This window comes from Gymnodraco acuticeps, unplaced genomic scaffold (genome assembly GCF_902827175.1).
Source record: "Gymnodraco acuticeps unplaced genomic scaffold, fGymAcu1.1, whole genome shotgun sequence".
Taxonomy (NCBI): domain Eukaryota; kingdom Metazoa; phylum Chordata; class Actinopteri; order Perciformes; family Bathydraconidae; genus Gymnodraco; species Gymnodraco acuticeps.
Window position 1 is genome coordinate 220,154 of NW_022989883.1, and position 17,171 is coordinate 237,324.

At 39.7% G+C, this 17,171-nt stretch overlaps 1 protein-coding gene across 2 annotated transcripts; it reads left to right on the forward strand.

Annotated features, from left to right (window-relative positions):
* Positions 1–704: 704 nt before the first annotated feature.
* On the forward strand, positions 705–16,483 carry rangap1a (RAN GTPase activating protein 1a). Of its 2 annotated transcripts, none has more exons than XM_034198768.1 (16): positions 705–800; positions 1,965–2,079; positions 2,554–2,681; positions 3,455–3,514; positions 3,615–3,794; positions 4,141–4,275; positions 4,388–4,546; positions 5,187–5,300; positions 5,796–5,895; positions 6,012–6,096; positions 7,093–7,231; positions 10,607–10,723; positions 10,945–11,050; positions 11,188–11,276; positions 13,148–13,312; positions 15,771–16,483. In XM_034198768.1, exons 2-15 carry the CDS (start codon positions 1,968–1,970, stop codon positions 13,271–13,273), a joined length of 1,650 nt encoding a protein of 549 aa, XP_034054659.1. In that variant the 5' UTR covers positions 705–800; positions 1,965–1,967; the 3' UTR covers positions 13,274–13,312; positions 15,771–16,483. The 2 variants fall into 2 exon arrangements, with proteins under 2 accessions (XP_034054659.1, XP_034054651.1); XM_034198760.1 differs by having other exon boundaries at positions 13,148–13,269.
* Positions 16,484–17,171: the final 688 nt, after the last annotated feature.

Consider the following 17,171-nt stretch of genomic DNA (forward strand, 5'->3'; position numbering starts at 1 on the left):
GTGTGGAAAAGCACATTTCTCCTACTATATTTCCTGCAAAGCAGTAAAACATGCTCAACAACCAATGTTATCAACCTTACACTGGCCCTTTAAATGAGTATGAGCTTATATCCCTGAGTAAAGTCTGACAGGCACCACTTCCTGCTCACACACCATAAACCTGTCCCCCTTATACCCTTATTTCCTACAATAAATCCAAACACAATTTATTCTTGTTCTCTCTTTGACTTAACATTGTGTATGGGTACAATAAGACAATGCATTCCTCAATAACGGTTAAAATACCCAAGTGGTGCCTGACAGATTTTGCATTAAGGCAAAGAACACAAAGTCAACAGCAAAACTGCAATAACAGTAAACAAAAAGAAACGTTAAAAAGTTACATAAATAACCAAATTAATTAAATAAAAAATCAATGTAAGAGAGTTATTCAACAAAAAGAAGAAAGGCCAAAGGAATGGAAAACATTTATATGTAGAATGTAAAGATTAAAATATTGATCAACAAAAAGGAGAGTCATGACTTTTCTTTTGACTGGTAATATTGGCCTGTAATGATGATACTATAAATCATGCTTAGTTACGTTTTGGAATGTTGGACCAACTGATATACTGGAATGAAGGTAAACGCTTCCAACACATTTGTAGTCTCTGTTGGACTACAAGTCCCTTGCCTCCCAGCTCTATTGCCGTCAAGCGCTCTAGTGTGTGTCGTGCGCTGGAATCAGTTTTGAACGTTAGGAGCGAGCGGGAGCGTGTGACTGGTCTCGATTCCAATTCAATCAGCACAGCAGTGTTTTGGTAATATATATGACAGTTTGTATTAGTACTATGAATGCAATAGCGTTCATGTATTCATTTAAATCAACCAGGGACTGTTAGGGTAAGAATATCATCTTTTTAGTTGCCAACGGTTTCCATATATCCGACTCGAGAGGCCGAGCAAAGCCACGCTCTGTCCCACGAACTAGTGCTAGCTAGCTGACTACATGTTCCCTTTTCTGCTAATGTTGCCACTTGAATGAGTTTGTTAAGTGTCTGAAAAGCACGATATGTCCCTGAACTGACAGTTGTCAACAGCAGCAACACCTGCTCCACTGGCATTAAACCGCCTAGGTGTGATAGCACAACAACAGCAGCACTCGGCTAATGCTAACCGCAGGCAGGGAAACACCTACCCCAAAACAACAGTGATTTGACAGAGGTGCTCAGGTCTATTACTTTAGTTAATGTAGCAAGCAATACTACAGTGTTGCTAGTACAAGTCCTGCATTCAAAATCTTACTGGAGTAAAAGTACAAAAGTATTATCATCAGAATATAGTAGACTATAAAGTACACTAAGTACTCATTATGCAGAATGGCTAATTTCAGATCCATATTTTTAAATTATAATAAGTAATGTGTTTATCACTTCAGCATTGCAGCTGGTACATTTGTGGTTGATTTCAGTTACTTTATATACTGCTTGATAACATAAGCTATAATAATGAAATAAGTGTATCATAGTTTATTGGTTGAATAGTTTATATATATTTATATATTGCTCTTAATCTGCGAAGAAGCTATAAAATACAGCTGTCAAATACATGAAATCTAGTAAAAACTTCAATATTTGTGCAAAAATGTAGTATAGCAAAAGTATTTTTAATTGTATACAGAAAAAAAGCTTGTTTACTATTCAGCATACAAATTAAATATAAAAAAATCTATGAATAAAAAGTCAACTGCTGTAAACTTTTAAATGTATATATTACACCGAAAACCTCGCTTTCAGTTCTTATTGAACTAAGCTTCAGAAAGAAACAAGGTGGTTTGAAGCAAGATTATCCACACATTACTTTCTGTTTGGGTTTTTATTGACTTAGATACTTGTAATAAGTGTTTACGGTGCTACCTGTTGAAACACTTTCTGTCACTGGACGTCAGGATTATAATAAAAACGAAATAATCTGTTTGTCCACAGGCGATGGCGACAGACATTGTTGCGCAGTTGGCCGAATCTCTGGCTAAAACTGGAGTAGAAGATGGAGAGCTGAGCTACAAAGGCCAGGGAAGAAAGCTGGACGATGCCCAATCGGGTGAGAGACAGACTCGAATGACGCACTACAATCTCTGTTTTTAACTATTTTTTATTAGAACACTCCATCCCCTTTTTCCCAACCCCTAACCCTTTTTTTCTTTGCTTTTTAAGAAAATATTCACAAAGCATACATAACAAAATAAACACATCTAGGTACAGTACATAGATTAACTACATAACAGATCACAAATACGAAAATAAATAATAGTAATAATAATTACAAATAAGATAACGGATGCATTGTTAATACTCAGCTATACTTGAAATGTTTCCCACCTTTCCTCAAAGATATGCATCTGGTTTCTAATTCTCATAATAGTTTTTTTTACATAGATTTCATTTACTAAGTTATTCCATTGTGAGTTTACTAAGTTATTATTTTTTAGCCAATTCCTTGTAATTAGTTTGATGATCGCTATTCTAATTATCAGAAATAGATACCCCCTAACCCTTTACCTTGTTGCCCTGACAGTGGAGGAGATCGTCAAGGAGATCCAGGACTTTGAGGACCTACAGGCTCTGAGGTTGGAGGGAAACACTATCGGTGTAGCGGCAGCTCAGGCCATCGCCAAGGCCCTCGAGACAAAGAGCAAGTTCAAGGTCTGGAGTGTTTATTCTCCATTTCAATCATCACATTTTCTGACACTGTAACCAGGAACTGAGTGGTATTTTTAAATGATAAATATGAACTGGTCTATAAAATATCAGAAAATAGTGAATTATGCCCATCATAATTGACTTAAGCCCAAGATCATGTCAACAAATTGCTTATTTGTTTTGTCCAACACTCAAAAACCTAAAGATATTTAGATTAACATAAGACAAATCTGTTCAAACAATTAATGAATTACTAAAATATCGGCAAATATATATATATATATCTCAACTCATCATTTATTGTTTCCGCTTTATTTAACCTAATACTGATGAATAACATATTAGACATAAGTGTGCCCAGTTTTAAATCACAAAGTATATTTAAGATTGTCTCTCACACCTTAAGGCTGCATGATTTGGAAAAAACAGCGGATTGCAACTATTTAGACTGATATTGCAATTGATTTGATAAACTATACTGGAAGGATTGATCATTCGCATCATTATTCTCATTATCATTATGAGATATATGAAATGATCATGGTGTTTTGTATTTTTAACCGGATCTGAACCATTGAAATATGTTTTCTAGTAGGTCTGTCTCTGCTGTCCCACAATACTTCAACATTTTTTATTTTGACACATTTTTAGACTTGAACAAATGTTGAGCTTTCTGCTATTTGAATATGAACTAGTCCTTATTGCGATTTGGATAACATTTAGAATAATTGTGCAGCTCTACTCACACTGTTTATATTTGACTGTCTCTCTTTCAGCGCTGTTATTGGAGTGACATGTTCACAGGTCGCCTGCGCTCCGAGATCCCACCGGCCCTGGTAATAGTCTTCTCCTTTAATATCATTATCCTTTTTAAAGCAGGTTTTCTTACCCTATTTATCCTGCCTTATCTTATCTCTTTCTCCCCTCGTGATGTAGAATTCTCTGGGTGACGCTCTGATGCTGGCGAACGCCCGGCTGACAGTTTTAGACCTCAGTGACAACGCCTTCGGCCCCGACGGGGTGAAGGGCATCGAGAGGCTGCTGAAGAGCACCGCCTGCTACACCCTGCAGGAGCTGCGACTCAACAACTGTGGCATGGGCATCGGAGGGGGAAAGGTACGTCAACAGTAACCTACACCAGTTTGTGTCTGCTTATACAGTTTGTCATCTCAGGAGTATATATGTGTTAGACTGTCATATAAAACCAAATACAAATAGATGTGGTTGTAGTGGAGCATTTGCCAAAGTAACATTTACAGTTTTGTGTCAGGGTATATACCTTTCTTGCCTGTGTAATTGTATATCATTCAGTCTGTTTTGCCTCTTGCATTACTGCTGGGTATTTGAAGAAGGATTGGGTATCATGACAGAGAGGGAGATGGTTTCTGATTTATTGATAGCAGCCTTAAGGAAAAGAAATGCAGAAAAGCAGAAATGTTCACACCTGTTTTCATGGACTCAGATCTTGGCTGCCGCGTTGATCCAGTGCTATAAGACCTCCAGTGCAGAGGGCACCCCCCTCGGCCTGAAGGCCTTCGTGGCAGGGAGGAACCGCCTGGAGAACGAAGGGGCCACCGCTCTCGCTCAAGCCTTCAAGGTACAGAACTTACTTCTAATCCACCATACTTGTTGCGAGGTGCTGTTAGACATATTGCTAGAGATCTCCGAGAAGGTGGAGTAATCTTAGCATTTACATTCTGTGTTCCCAGCTGATGGGCAGCCTGGAGGAGATCAACGTGCCGCAGAACGGTATCAATCACCCGGGCGTCACGGCGATGGCTGGAGCCGTGCAGAACAACCCCAACCTGCGCATCCTCAACCTCAACGACAACACCTTCACTGAGAAGGGGGCCATCGCCATGGCACAGGTACTGACCTCACACTGGTGTCATTACTGAAGGTAGCTGAGGGACAGTTTCTGACCTGGTTGAAAATGATTCTTGAAAAATGTATTTAGTTCAACTGATGCTTACCTCGCTTCTTATCATCAACCCTTAATCAATACGCCATCAAATGTATCATTTCTGAGAAAAGGAAGTCCCCTCAAATGTCTTAAGCCAATAAGTCGTTATTTAATGCTTCTTTTTCCTTCATTCCAACTCATGAGCCCATCGCTGGTAAACACAAGAGTTAATGTGCTGCTTTTGCAGGATCTGTTTTTGAGGAACTCACTTTTATTGATAAGATCCTTAAGTGTCTTTAAGAATAACCTACAGTACAACAGTTCTAAATCATAGATTGTAAAGACACGTTTAAAGGTCGTAAGTAGTTTAATTGCCGTTTCAACAGTAAAATACGTTTTTTTAAACATTGTTTATGTCAAATAATGATCAGTAGAGCTTTAAAGGTGATACACAAGGAATTACATTTCTTAAATATTTTATTATATTTTTGAAAATTATTCAGCAATGATTCTGCTTTTGTTTCAGTTCTTCTGCTAATAATAATAATAAATAATATTTGTTCTGGGTTTGAAGCTGTAGTGAATAAGCTCCGTGTCCTTCACAGGCTCTGAAACATCTCCGCAGCATCCAGGTGATAAACTTTGGAGACTGTCTGGTGCGGCCGGCAGGAGCCATCGCCATCGCAGAAACGGTATCAGAGGGACTACCAATACTAAAGGTAAATGAATGCTAGGGCTGCACGATATTGGAAAAAACTGACATTGCGATATTTTCTTCCCCTGCGATATGAAAACATACAGGAATTTAAGAAAAGACAGTTTTTTTCCCCGCAAACCATCCTTTCTTGAACTTTAATGCTATACGATTGGTATTTCTTTAACTATATTTAACCGGATGAAGGATTTTAGTCACGGACGTCTGGATCTTAAGTTATCAGAGCAGCATGATGCCGTTTCGATATGATGCCGTTTCGACCGACAGGCCGTTCTGTGATTCTCCAGGTCCGCCCTGTATTCCACCGGGTCACCGCGGCGCCGCAGTGCAGACGGACCCGCTGGAATATAGGGTCTATCGCGTTTAGGAACCGTTAAGCAGAACCGAAATTGTGTATTTTGTATGGGTACCCGGTACCCGGCATTTTCTTATCGGTTCTCATCTGGAACCGAGTTTCGGTTCCCAACCCTATGTGTAACTAATCTGTTACGCTCAACAGGAACTCAATCTGTCGTTTGGTGAGATCACAGAGGAAGCCGCTCTGGCTGTGGTACACGCCGTAAAGAACAAGGATCAGCTGGAGAAACTGGACCTCAACGGTAAAAACATTCTCAAATCTACCTTTTTCAGTTATTTCTCAGATCTTTACCCTTTAAGCTTTTTGAAAAATGCTGTTTTATAAATTTGTAAACACAAAAAATAACTTGATTTCCAGGTAATTGTCTCGGAGAGGACGGCTGCAAAGTTCTGAAAGATGCCATGGAGGGCATGAACATCGGCGATATCCTCGGATCGCTCAGGTAATCACATCGTACTAACTGGCATAGAACATAATGACCCGCTCTATCGAAATCAGTCGGAAGTCGCAACGGCTCATTTCAAATAAACGTGGATTTGCGTAAAAAAATAGTTTTTCGGGGTTCGGGTTTTTTGTTTGATTTTAAATAAATAGTCTTGGCTTTCAGAATATGAAACTTTTATTTCCAAAATCAAACGATAAACGATTTTTGAAGCTTGTAAAGGGAAGATGACAGCTCTCCCTCGCCGCCCTGCTGTTCCTCAGCGCCGCCCCCCTCCCTCCGCTGACATTATGAATGTAAGGCGTATAGTAATCATAGATAACATGACAGGGTCCGTTACAGTTTGTTTTCATCAGATTTCAATTAAACAAAGTCTTGGCTTTCAGAACATTAAACTTGTTTTGGCAAATTCAGAAGATAAATACAACTTTGAAGCTTCGGCATAATTACAAGCGGAGAACGGAGTAACTTGACGTCACAGCAGGCCGGTGTTTCTCCTGAGTGTTTTCCCCGGGAAACAAACACAAAATTACACACACACACACACACACACACACACACACACACTCACGAGCTTCCCCCAGACCAGTAATCCAAACGAAAATATCTTCCCTCCGTAGTACTTTTATCATTTGCTAATAACCAATCAGATCGATGGATTCCAGAGAAGAGAAAACTTTGAAGGCCTTTTTCTCAAAATGATGACTCGGTGACAGTCATTATATAATGTGACATATTTAGCTCAATATTTGGAGTACAACAACAATCCTGATATCATTAGAAAGGAATCTCCTCTTTCCAGCAGTGTATACAACTCAAAATGTGTCTTCGGGTCAATGCGACTGATTTCGATGGAGCAGGTCACATATGCAGTAGATACAGATTTATTATACAGTAACACGATATTTGATTTTTAACTTAATGACTTTGCGCATGATTTTAGAACATTCAAAAATATGCATTTCATCCATAACGAGCGTTTTTTATTTGCCTCAGTGACGATGACGGTGAGCCGGAGGATGATGACGAAGAAGATGATGATGAGGAAGAAGAAGATGACGAGGATGTGGATGATGAGGAAATAGAGGAGGAAGAGGAGGAAGAAGAGGAGGACGATGATAGCAATGGCATCAAGGTAAGATCAACTCAGACACAACTAAAAATAAATATCACCTGTACAGAAGTATAATAATATTACATTTCCATCTGACAATCAGCAAGTTTGATGCTGCATTGAATAACCGTAGAACATTTAAAAAGTAAATACATAACACATTTTAATATTTTACAGACAAATCCACATGTTTTCTGCCACTAGAGCAGGGGTGCCCAACCTTTTTTGAACCGAGAGCTACTTTTAAAGTTGCCAGTCTGCTGAGATCTACCAGTCCAAATAGAGAGGCGTAGCCATTACTGACAGCCTACTACCAGGTACATACACACTTCTACTTGTATAAAACTGACCTTTGTACGATTAATACTTCATAAAATACTGCAGATCCTTTATCTTACCTCTTTCTAATCTACACACATACAAGTATTTAACTGAAGTTACACAACAGTGTTGTTGATACAGAGTTGGAGTTTATTCACACGTCACTACAGTGGGTAATGTTTTCAAGAAACATTGAACAGTGCTGCCACATATGACACAGGAACAAAAGAAAAGACGCTGAATCCTTTCTTTGCCATTATATAAAAATAGTGTTGCTACAAAAGTATAAATGAGGCTTACTATTAAGACAACTCAGATCTGAAGCTACACAGGAATCTGCTGCCAAAGTGCAATAAAAAAGACACAATTAATAGAATCAAATCCTTTTTTTGTTGCATTTTAGTAGATTAAAAAAATAAATGCCTTTTTTTAAAATAGGATGCAAGCAACACTAGTTTCTTAACCTGAATTGATAATAGACTATAATCAATTTAAACAGAACAGATCTTAATGTTTGCATTCTTATACCATTGTGTACAATAATTATAATGAATAAGTTCAAACAAACTAAAACTTACAGCTGATTAATAACGATATCTAACTCCTGGCTGGAGTAAGATTTTGATATCATGGGTTTAATTACACATTGCGCACTAAATGACTGCTATCATGTCAGCAGCGGGACCTTAGCATATATATAGGATATATATACAATATATACAAATACACAAAATTGGACACAGACTATAAAGGGCACAAAGTTTAATTCACTAATGAAAGTCAAACACATGTTTGTTTCCACTGTTTTATTGTGTGCCTGATAAGCAATTAATTGACTTATCGTACGATTAATAAAAATGAACTCGATAAATTGCCATTTACATGAGGATGTGACTAGCAGTTTGAAAGGATGTACTTGAATTATTATTATATATCATTATGTCAGTGGTCTGAAATGGTCATACAACGGTGCCGACAATATTATCGTTTATCGCAATAATTTCCGGGAAAATGTATCCAACAAAATTAATCATCGTGAGAGCTATACATGAAACACACAGAGAAATATACAGACTTACTCCAAACTGCCAAATATATTAATTAACACACTCAGTCTCATACACTCTTTGACTCTATTTTGGCGGAGTAGAACGATAAGCAGCAGACTTTTACTTTTTTATCATTTCTACTGGATCTTAGATCTGCGCAATACGGGTCGGGGATTGACCAACCGGCTCCCACTGCTCTGCTGTCTGTTAACGTTGTTAAGAGTGGTGGGGGCGGGGAGGGAGCGGATCGACAGTTTGAGCAGCTGTCAACTCAACATTGTAAATAACCAACCAAAAAAGATCGCCGGTTCATCTTGTTTTTGGCGTGAGAATAGTTTGGGCAGCGTGAGAGCGTGAGATTGAGAGTGAAAGCCTGTGTCACACGCCAGATGCGTGAGAGTTGGCAACCCTGATCTAACTTGAGTTTTTATTATATCAAAAACCTGTTGAAATGCTACTGTTATTTTTACTGTCCCCAAAAAGCGCGTCGGCAGCCTCCAGGAATGCTTCTTTCACAACTTCGCCGTCTTTGAAAGACTTCATGTGTTTCTCAAGAACGTGACTGACACGATAAGATGCTCTGGTAGCAGCCTTGCTCTTGTTGTTGGGCCTGGTGAAAATGGACTGCTGTGCATTTAGCTGTCCTTTCAGGCCCCTCCCCTTTTGGAGCGTAGGGCAGAATTAGGAGGGAATTCCGTCTCGTAGCGTTTGTGCACCGTTTTGAAATGCCGCTCCTAAATTACCCTTCTTCGATAAAGCCACGCTCGCATTGCAGATGAGACAGATGGACTTTGAATTGGAATAATCATCCTCCCACTCGAAGTGAAAATGATATATTTGGGGCTTTTTTGATTCTGCCATTGCGGTCTTGTGTGTGTGCGGACTGTCACTCTTGTTGACACGGACAACGTCAGCGAACTAGTGCCCACTGCCCACAAGCCACGCCCCGACACATGGGGTCACGCCGGCCAATCACAAAGCTTTGATGCGTTCAAGTGCATTATTCTGGCACAGGAAGATTATGTTACAGGACATTAACGATAAAACTGAATATTGTTGTTCTATTTTTAGACACATATCGCGATCGACTGGGAATCTCCCCGTCGATCGCGATCGACAGGTTGGGCACCCCTGCACTAGGGGATGCTATTGCAAGTCCCAAAATTCTAATTAAACTATGACACAACTCTGAAACAATATTTCTCAGCAGCAGCTTGAATCACAGACTGTCCAAAACATGCTGTATCCGATAACAGGACTTTGCACCAACAGCTTCCCATAGTTTTGATAAGATTTTGGACAAAAAAAATGGAAAACAGATGACAAATGAATTTGAAATTGGATGACCTTTTCCTACGTGTACTTTTTTTCACTTTCCCATTAATTAGGAGCATTTTTCTGAATCGAAAATCCAATTCTAAGGCCACACCAGCTGTTGTTTTGTGTACGTTCAGGGGGTCCGCGGGGTCTTAAAAAGTATTAAAAGTTGATAAATCAATTTAGCGAAAATGAAGGCTATTAAAAAGTATTAAACGGCATTTTCCAAAGTATTACATTTTGTAGCTTGTTTCCAATAAGTATATGAATTGTCCAAAGAGGTTGTATTCTACAGTGTGCCTGAATGTAATCATGGCGTAGGTGTGTAGTGTGATTCTGTGTAGTTTATTGATGGCATCCCGTTGGGTTTGACGTCATCTGAACAGGCCATCGCACGCTCACTGCTTGATAGCGCGAAGGTCCGTTTACGCCGGTTGTTAAACAACATCAGTATGGGGAAATGCAAGTCTGCGTCCAAATAGTTGGAAGATAAGGAGGAAGGACAATCAATACTGTATATAGTCAATGTGAGGTAAAGTGTGTCGCCAATGTAACCGGTTAAAACTCAAAGTGGAGATGAGGTCTTAAAATGTATAGAAAGGGTCTTAAAAAAGGTCTTAAAAGGAATTACATCTGACTTCAGGATTCCTGCATACAGCCTGACGTTTGATACTGTTGTTTATTTGACTTTCTCTCCCCTCCCTCTCAGTTGTCCACCCCTGCCTCGGCCCCCCGGCCTCCAGACGTCTCCTCCTTCCTCAGCTTCCCGTCTCCAGACAAACTGCTCAAACTGGGAGCCAAGAGAGCGCTGCTGATCGAGCAGCAGGTAAACACAGAATCCACAAAAACCTCCACACCAGTTTCCATGCACTGATCTGTTAATGAAACTGAAGGCTAAATGAAATGTCTTCCTGTGGTGTTATATTCTGAGACATTACTGCTAATACATCTGTGTTTCCTTGATGCAAACAAACATATGATGAGCTTTATCAACTCTGTCAAACATGGTGGCCATCAGTGAGTGTTTATTTTCTTCTGTGTGTGCAGGTGGATGTATCCGATGCTTCAAAAACAGCTGAAGCTTTCCTAAAGATCGCATCTGTGTATAAGGAGGAGAATAATGACGTTAAGATTGCTGTGTTGGACAGCATCGGTGAGACACGTTGTTCAGTTGATTTGATTGTCTTTAAATATATTCAAATGTATTTACAGTCTTTGCTGACAACACACACCTTTTATGGGATTGTCTTTTAAGAGGACACTTGCAATATGTGTTGTTTCTCGTCACAGATGCCCTTCTGAAGAAAGCTTTTGCCACTCCGTCCTTCCAAGGCTACAGCTTCGTATCGTCTCTGTTGGTGCTGCTCGGACTTCTCAAGGTATGCTGAGACTGCATATATTCAGAAAATGTATCAAGGCATAGAGAGAGATATTCCTTTGTGTTTCTCCTCCCCCTTGGGTCTTTTTCCCCTATACTAACAGGTGGTTTTTATTTACTTTGTATTTATTTACTTGGTGTGTCCGTACATTTTATCTACATTTTCTCAAAATACAAGCACATTTTTTTAATTTTATTACGTGAATTAAAGGGAAAAGGGGGTAGAATAGTACATTCTTAAAGAAAAATTATTTTATAAGTAAAGATAAGTATATATACCAGGGTTCTTACGGTCATTAAAAACCTGGAAAAGTCATGGAAATTCAAAATGCTAATTCCAGGCCCTGGAAAAGTTATGGAAAAGTTATGGAAAACAATATTGTTCCCAAAGTTTTGGAAATGTAACTAAAGTTGCATCAAATATAATTTATATTTTATCAAATCGTCGAAATAGTAATACTATAATGAGAATAAATACTGTATCGTATAGTAATGAAACGTAAAATGGCATTTAACTGTTGAGGTATTTTGCTGGTGAGAGATTTGAGTTGCTTTAGCGTGTAGAAGCTAGTAAGCCTACTATTGGATTTGTTTTAGAGAGGCACAACATGTTTCACATGCAGACCTTGTTTTCCTGTTCCATGTTAAAATAAACCATTTTCAGTGGCACCGCTGAGAAAGAGTAATGTTTTTGGTCATGGAAAATTAGGTAACGGTCATGGAGAAGTCATTGAAAATCATTGGTGAAAAAGTGTATGAACCCTGATATACATACTTTTGTACACATAATAATAATACATTTAATTTCCAAGCGCTTTTTCAGGTGCTCAAAGACGCTTTACAGTGGTGATAAAACGAGATCAAATAAAATAAAAATTATGAAAACAGCAACACATATTATAATAGAATAAAAAAATATTAAAACAGCAACACAACATAATTCACAAATTTAAAAGCCAGTCTGAAGAGGTGTGTTTTGGTCAGTGTTTTGAAAGTGGGGGGGTCGGTGCAGTCTCTGATGTGTTGTGGAAGGGAGTTCCAGCGATGGAGAAGGCTCTGTCCCCCCAGAGGGAGGGGGCAGCGATGGAGAAGGCTCTGTCCCCCCAGAGGGAGGGGGCAGCGATGGAGAAGGCTCTGTCCCCCCAGAGGGTGGGGGCAGCGATGGAGAAGGCTCTGTCCCCCCAGAGGGAGGGGGCAGCGATGGAGAAGGCTCTGTCCCCCCAGAGGGTGGGGGCAGCGATGGAGAAGGCTCTGTCCCCCCAGAGGGAGGGGGGCAGCGATGGAGAAGGCTCTGTCCCCCCAGAGGGAGGGGGCAGCGATGGAGAAGGCTCTGTCCCCCCAGAGGGAGGGGGCAGCGATGGAGAAGGCTCTGTCCCCCCAGAGGGTGGGGGCAGCGATGGAGAAGGCTCTGTCCCCCCAGAGGGAGGGGGCAGCGATGGAGAAGGCTCTGTCCCCCCAGAGGGAGGGGGCAGCGATGGAGAAGGCTCTGTCCCCCCAGGTTCAGAGCTTGGTTCGTGTGGGGATAGAAAGGAGAAACAAATTAAAACTACTGTACTTTTTTTATTTGATTCATGAAAAAAATAACTACAGTAGTTTTTATTTGTTTTTCCTTTTTTTAAATCCATGTTTTTGACATAATATTATTATTATGGGCTTTTATACATCCATACATTTGTACACGTATACATACATAGACACAGTAAAAATTATTCATCACAATTTTTCTTTTGTTTAACCATCAATATTTAAAAAAAAAAAAAAAGTATTTAGAATTATTTGACTAAAGAGTTGAAAATAAATAAAAATGAATATTCATAATAGTCATTGACTCCCATGTTTGTAACCCTCCTCTCTCCTCTGTCCTGCGCCCAGAGTGAAGACAAGGTGAAGCCGGTGGTCGTGGTTCCCGGTCACCTCCACACTTTAGAGCACGTGGTTCGGCAGGACTACTTCCCCAAGGAGAACGTGGCGGTGCTGGAGGCCTTCTTGTCCCGGTAAGGGCGTGACAGAATGAGCCAATCAGCAGGCAGCTCCCAGGTACAAAATACCCCGTCTACCGTCCTAGCTTCAGGAAAATGAAGCACATGATGAATGTCTTTGCACTTGGTGTGCTCAAATGCGATGGTGGACACTCTGGTGATTGCTCATTAATGTGTTTTCAATGGGTTCATACTTTCAGTTTCGGCAAAGGGTCAATGGTGATTTATCTTGAGAGTAATAATTATTTAGATTTTCAGCCCTACCTCAATACTACTTGAAGTTGCACAGGTATGAGAGATAGCGGATCAGTCTCTACATTAGGAACACATAGTGACATCACCATGTAACACTTACACTAGGGCTGTGCGATTATGGCAAAAATCATAATCACGATTATTTGGGTCAATAATTGATATCACGATTATTTTGACGATTATTCATTGACCATTTATTGAACTTTAAAACAAATAATATTTTACCAATAAACAAGATCAATAAATGTGTTGGAGCGCACTTCCAAAACCATACTAAACATATATTAATATGATAAATAAAAATAAATTAGACCAAAATAAATTAAATCAAATATGATGCAGTGCACTGTCACAACCTACTGAAAACTCCTTAACATATAGCCAACATTTTGGTAAAACATATTCAATATATTCCACTCAGTTAAACGTTGAAGGCTGGCCAACCGTCATGGTCCAGAAGTAACAGGAAATAAATGTTGAACTACAATTTAAGACCAAATAAAAATGTTTTGGCCACCATGGCAAATGCTGGTAGGGCTGCTCATGTCATCTCTTAAAGATTTTTTGCAAGAAACACCAGCCCGTTTACATGGTCTGGTTTCAGAGATGAGCGCAGGCAGGTGACAATATTGCCACCTGTACTGAAGACCCTCTCTGAAGAGGAACTTGTGGCAGTGCTGCCACATATGACACAGGAAAAAAGGAAAGACTCTGAACCCTTTCTTTGCCATTATATAAAAATAGTGTTGCTACAAAAGTATAAATTAGGCTTACTAATAAGACAACTCAGATCTGAAGCTACACAGGAATCTGCTGCCAAAGTGCAATAAAAAAGACAACATTAATAGAATCAAACTCATTTTTTGTTGCATTTTATTAGATTATAAAAAGAAATGCCTTTAAAATAGGATGCAAGCAACACTAGTTTCTGAACTGATAATAGACTATAATCAATTTAAACGGAACAGATCTTAATGTTTTCATTCTTATACCATTTTGTACAATAATTATCATGAATAAGTTCAAACAAACTAAAACTTACAGCTGATTAATAACGGTATCTAAATTGAGTTTTTATTATATCAAAAACCTGTTGAAATGCTCCTGTTATTTTTACTGTCCCCAAAAGCGCGTCGCAGCCTCCAGGAAAGCTTCTTTCACAACTTCGCCGTCTTTGAAAGACTTCATGTGTTTCGCAAGAACATGACTGACACGATAAGATGCTCTGGTAGCAGCCTTGCTCTTGTTGTTGGGCCTGGTGAAAATGGACTGCTGTGCATTTAGCTGTCCTTTCAGGCCCCTCCCCTTTTGGAGCATAGGGCAGAATTAGGAGGGAATTCCGTCTCGTAGCGTTTGTGCACTGTTTTGAAATGCCGCTCCTAAATTACCCTTCTTCGATAAAGCCACGCTCGCATTGCAGATGAGACAGATGGACTTTGAATTGGAATAGATAAAAAAATAATCATCCTCCCACTCGGAGGGAAAATTATGTGTGTGCGGACTGTCACTCCTGTTGACCATCCATGCTGTTGACACGGACAACGTCAGCGAACTAGTGCACTGCTCACCAGCCACGCCCCGACACATAGGGTGAGGCCGGCCAATCACAAAGCTTTGATGCGTTCAAGTGCATTATTCTGGCACGGGAAGATTATGTTATAGGACATTAACGATAAAACAGAATATTGTTGTTCTATTTTTAGACACATCTCGCGATCGACTGGGAATCTCCCCGCGACCCTTCTTTTTAACTAGTTGCTGCTCTTGTTCTGACATCTTCGCTTGCGCTGAACACTCACAACACATGTCACTCCCACGTGGCCGAGTGGGCTTTTAGGGAGGGGCGAAAGCGCACCCAGCAAAATAATCGTATTTAGTCAATTATGCTGTTTTCCTAATCGTCGCAAGCCATAATCGTAATCGCGATTAAAATACGATTAATTGCACAGCCCTAACTTACACTACTATTGGCTAGCGCTCCAACACATTGTACATCTCTAAGCAGTTGACCAATCACAACAGAGCCGGCCAGCTAACCAATCAGAGCAGACTGGGCTCTGGTTTCAGACAGAGGGTGAAAAGAGGTGCTGCAGCACAGGCAGTATGAGAAAAATAAAGAGCTTTTTGAACATTAAAGCATGGAGACATGTCACAGAGACACACAACACAAATATGAACCTGGAAATTAGCCGAATAGGGCCTCTTTAATAATAATAATAATAAGATGTGTGTGTGTTTATAATATATGTTCTCATTCACAGAAACAACAATGCTCTGGAGTCATGCGGAAACGCCAGAGACGACCTCCAGTCAACACTGCAGAGAGTCAGGTCTGAGGGCTGAGGACACACACACACACACATGATCACACACACACAGACTGAACTTTGACTGATCACTGTTGGACCTTTGGAAACCAGCACACACATAGGCGCTCAAATTTGAAGCAGAGCCGACTCCACTCAGACACTTCGCTGCGTCAGAAACAAAGCTCTCTCTGGACTGGACTTCAATGTGTTTTGAAGAAAACTGATGCTCTTACGGTGTGAAACAACTGAAGTGCTTTGTGTACAATCATAAAACCACAGGACGGCACTGACAACTTGGTCACCATGCTCCTGTTGTATTGGTGAATAAGAAAAAGCCTTTCACCATACTCTAGATCTGTGCGCGCAGATTACACGTCTGGTGAAGACTAGAAAACCATGTGAACATTTTCTATTTCCCATATACCTTTTATTACTCTGTCGTTTTATATTAAATATTGAATGTTTACTGAATTCGAGAAATATGGTTAAACAATGGCGTTATTAAAATATGTATCGACTGATGAATATCAAAATAGGACTGTAAAATACTATTACTACTACTAAATATTAAAGTGATGACATTTATCAAATGTATATTCTGCTTTTAATGAGGCACATGGTGCAGAGTATTTGTGTGCATAAATAAAGCTGCTTTGAGTGTTCAATGTTTCAACGTCTTATAATTATTTATTAAAGCAACTATCTTTGTGTTTGCGCCCGTGGACCAAAGCGTTTTTTTCCGTGCGTTCACCATGTTGTGTGTCGTAAAGATATCGATATGGCCAGTGCTATATTTATTTTGTTGTTGCAATGAGGTAAAGACAGAAGGCACTTGTTTATAAAAAGGTTGACTAGACTCTTAACTTAATGCAAACTTATCTCAATTGTCTGGTTTATGTTTGTTTGAAAATGCAGCTAATGTTAGCTATGATAAGCTAATGTTAGCGTTATCTAGCTTTGTTTTAGACCAACATAATATATGTTCATTTTTTATCTATATATATATATGTAGATCTAAAAACTTGTCTTGGCTAATTCAGGATGTGTTTTGAATCCTTGTATCATTGTATCAATATCTTGCCCAGCTCAACATTCAAGTACATAAAAACTAAGCAACACAAGAGTATTAAAGGGGACCTATCATGCAAAATGCACTTTTTGATGTCTTTTATACATAAACATGTGTGTCAGGGAACTCACGCAGCGTCAGAAAATAAAACCCTCTCTCTTTTCCTCCGTACCCAAATCTCTAAAAACGGGGCTACAACGGAGCTGATCCAGATTTGCGTCCGATATGAGGTAATATCGGAAATGTGGGCTGGCTTTACACCCACGGCACTATCAGAAACGTTG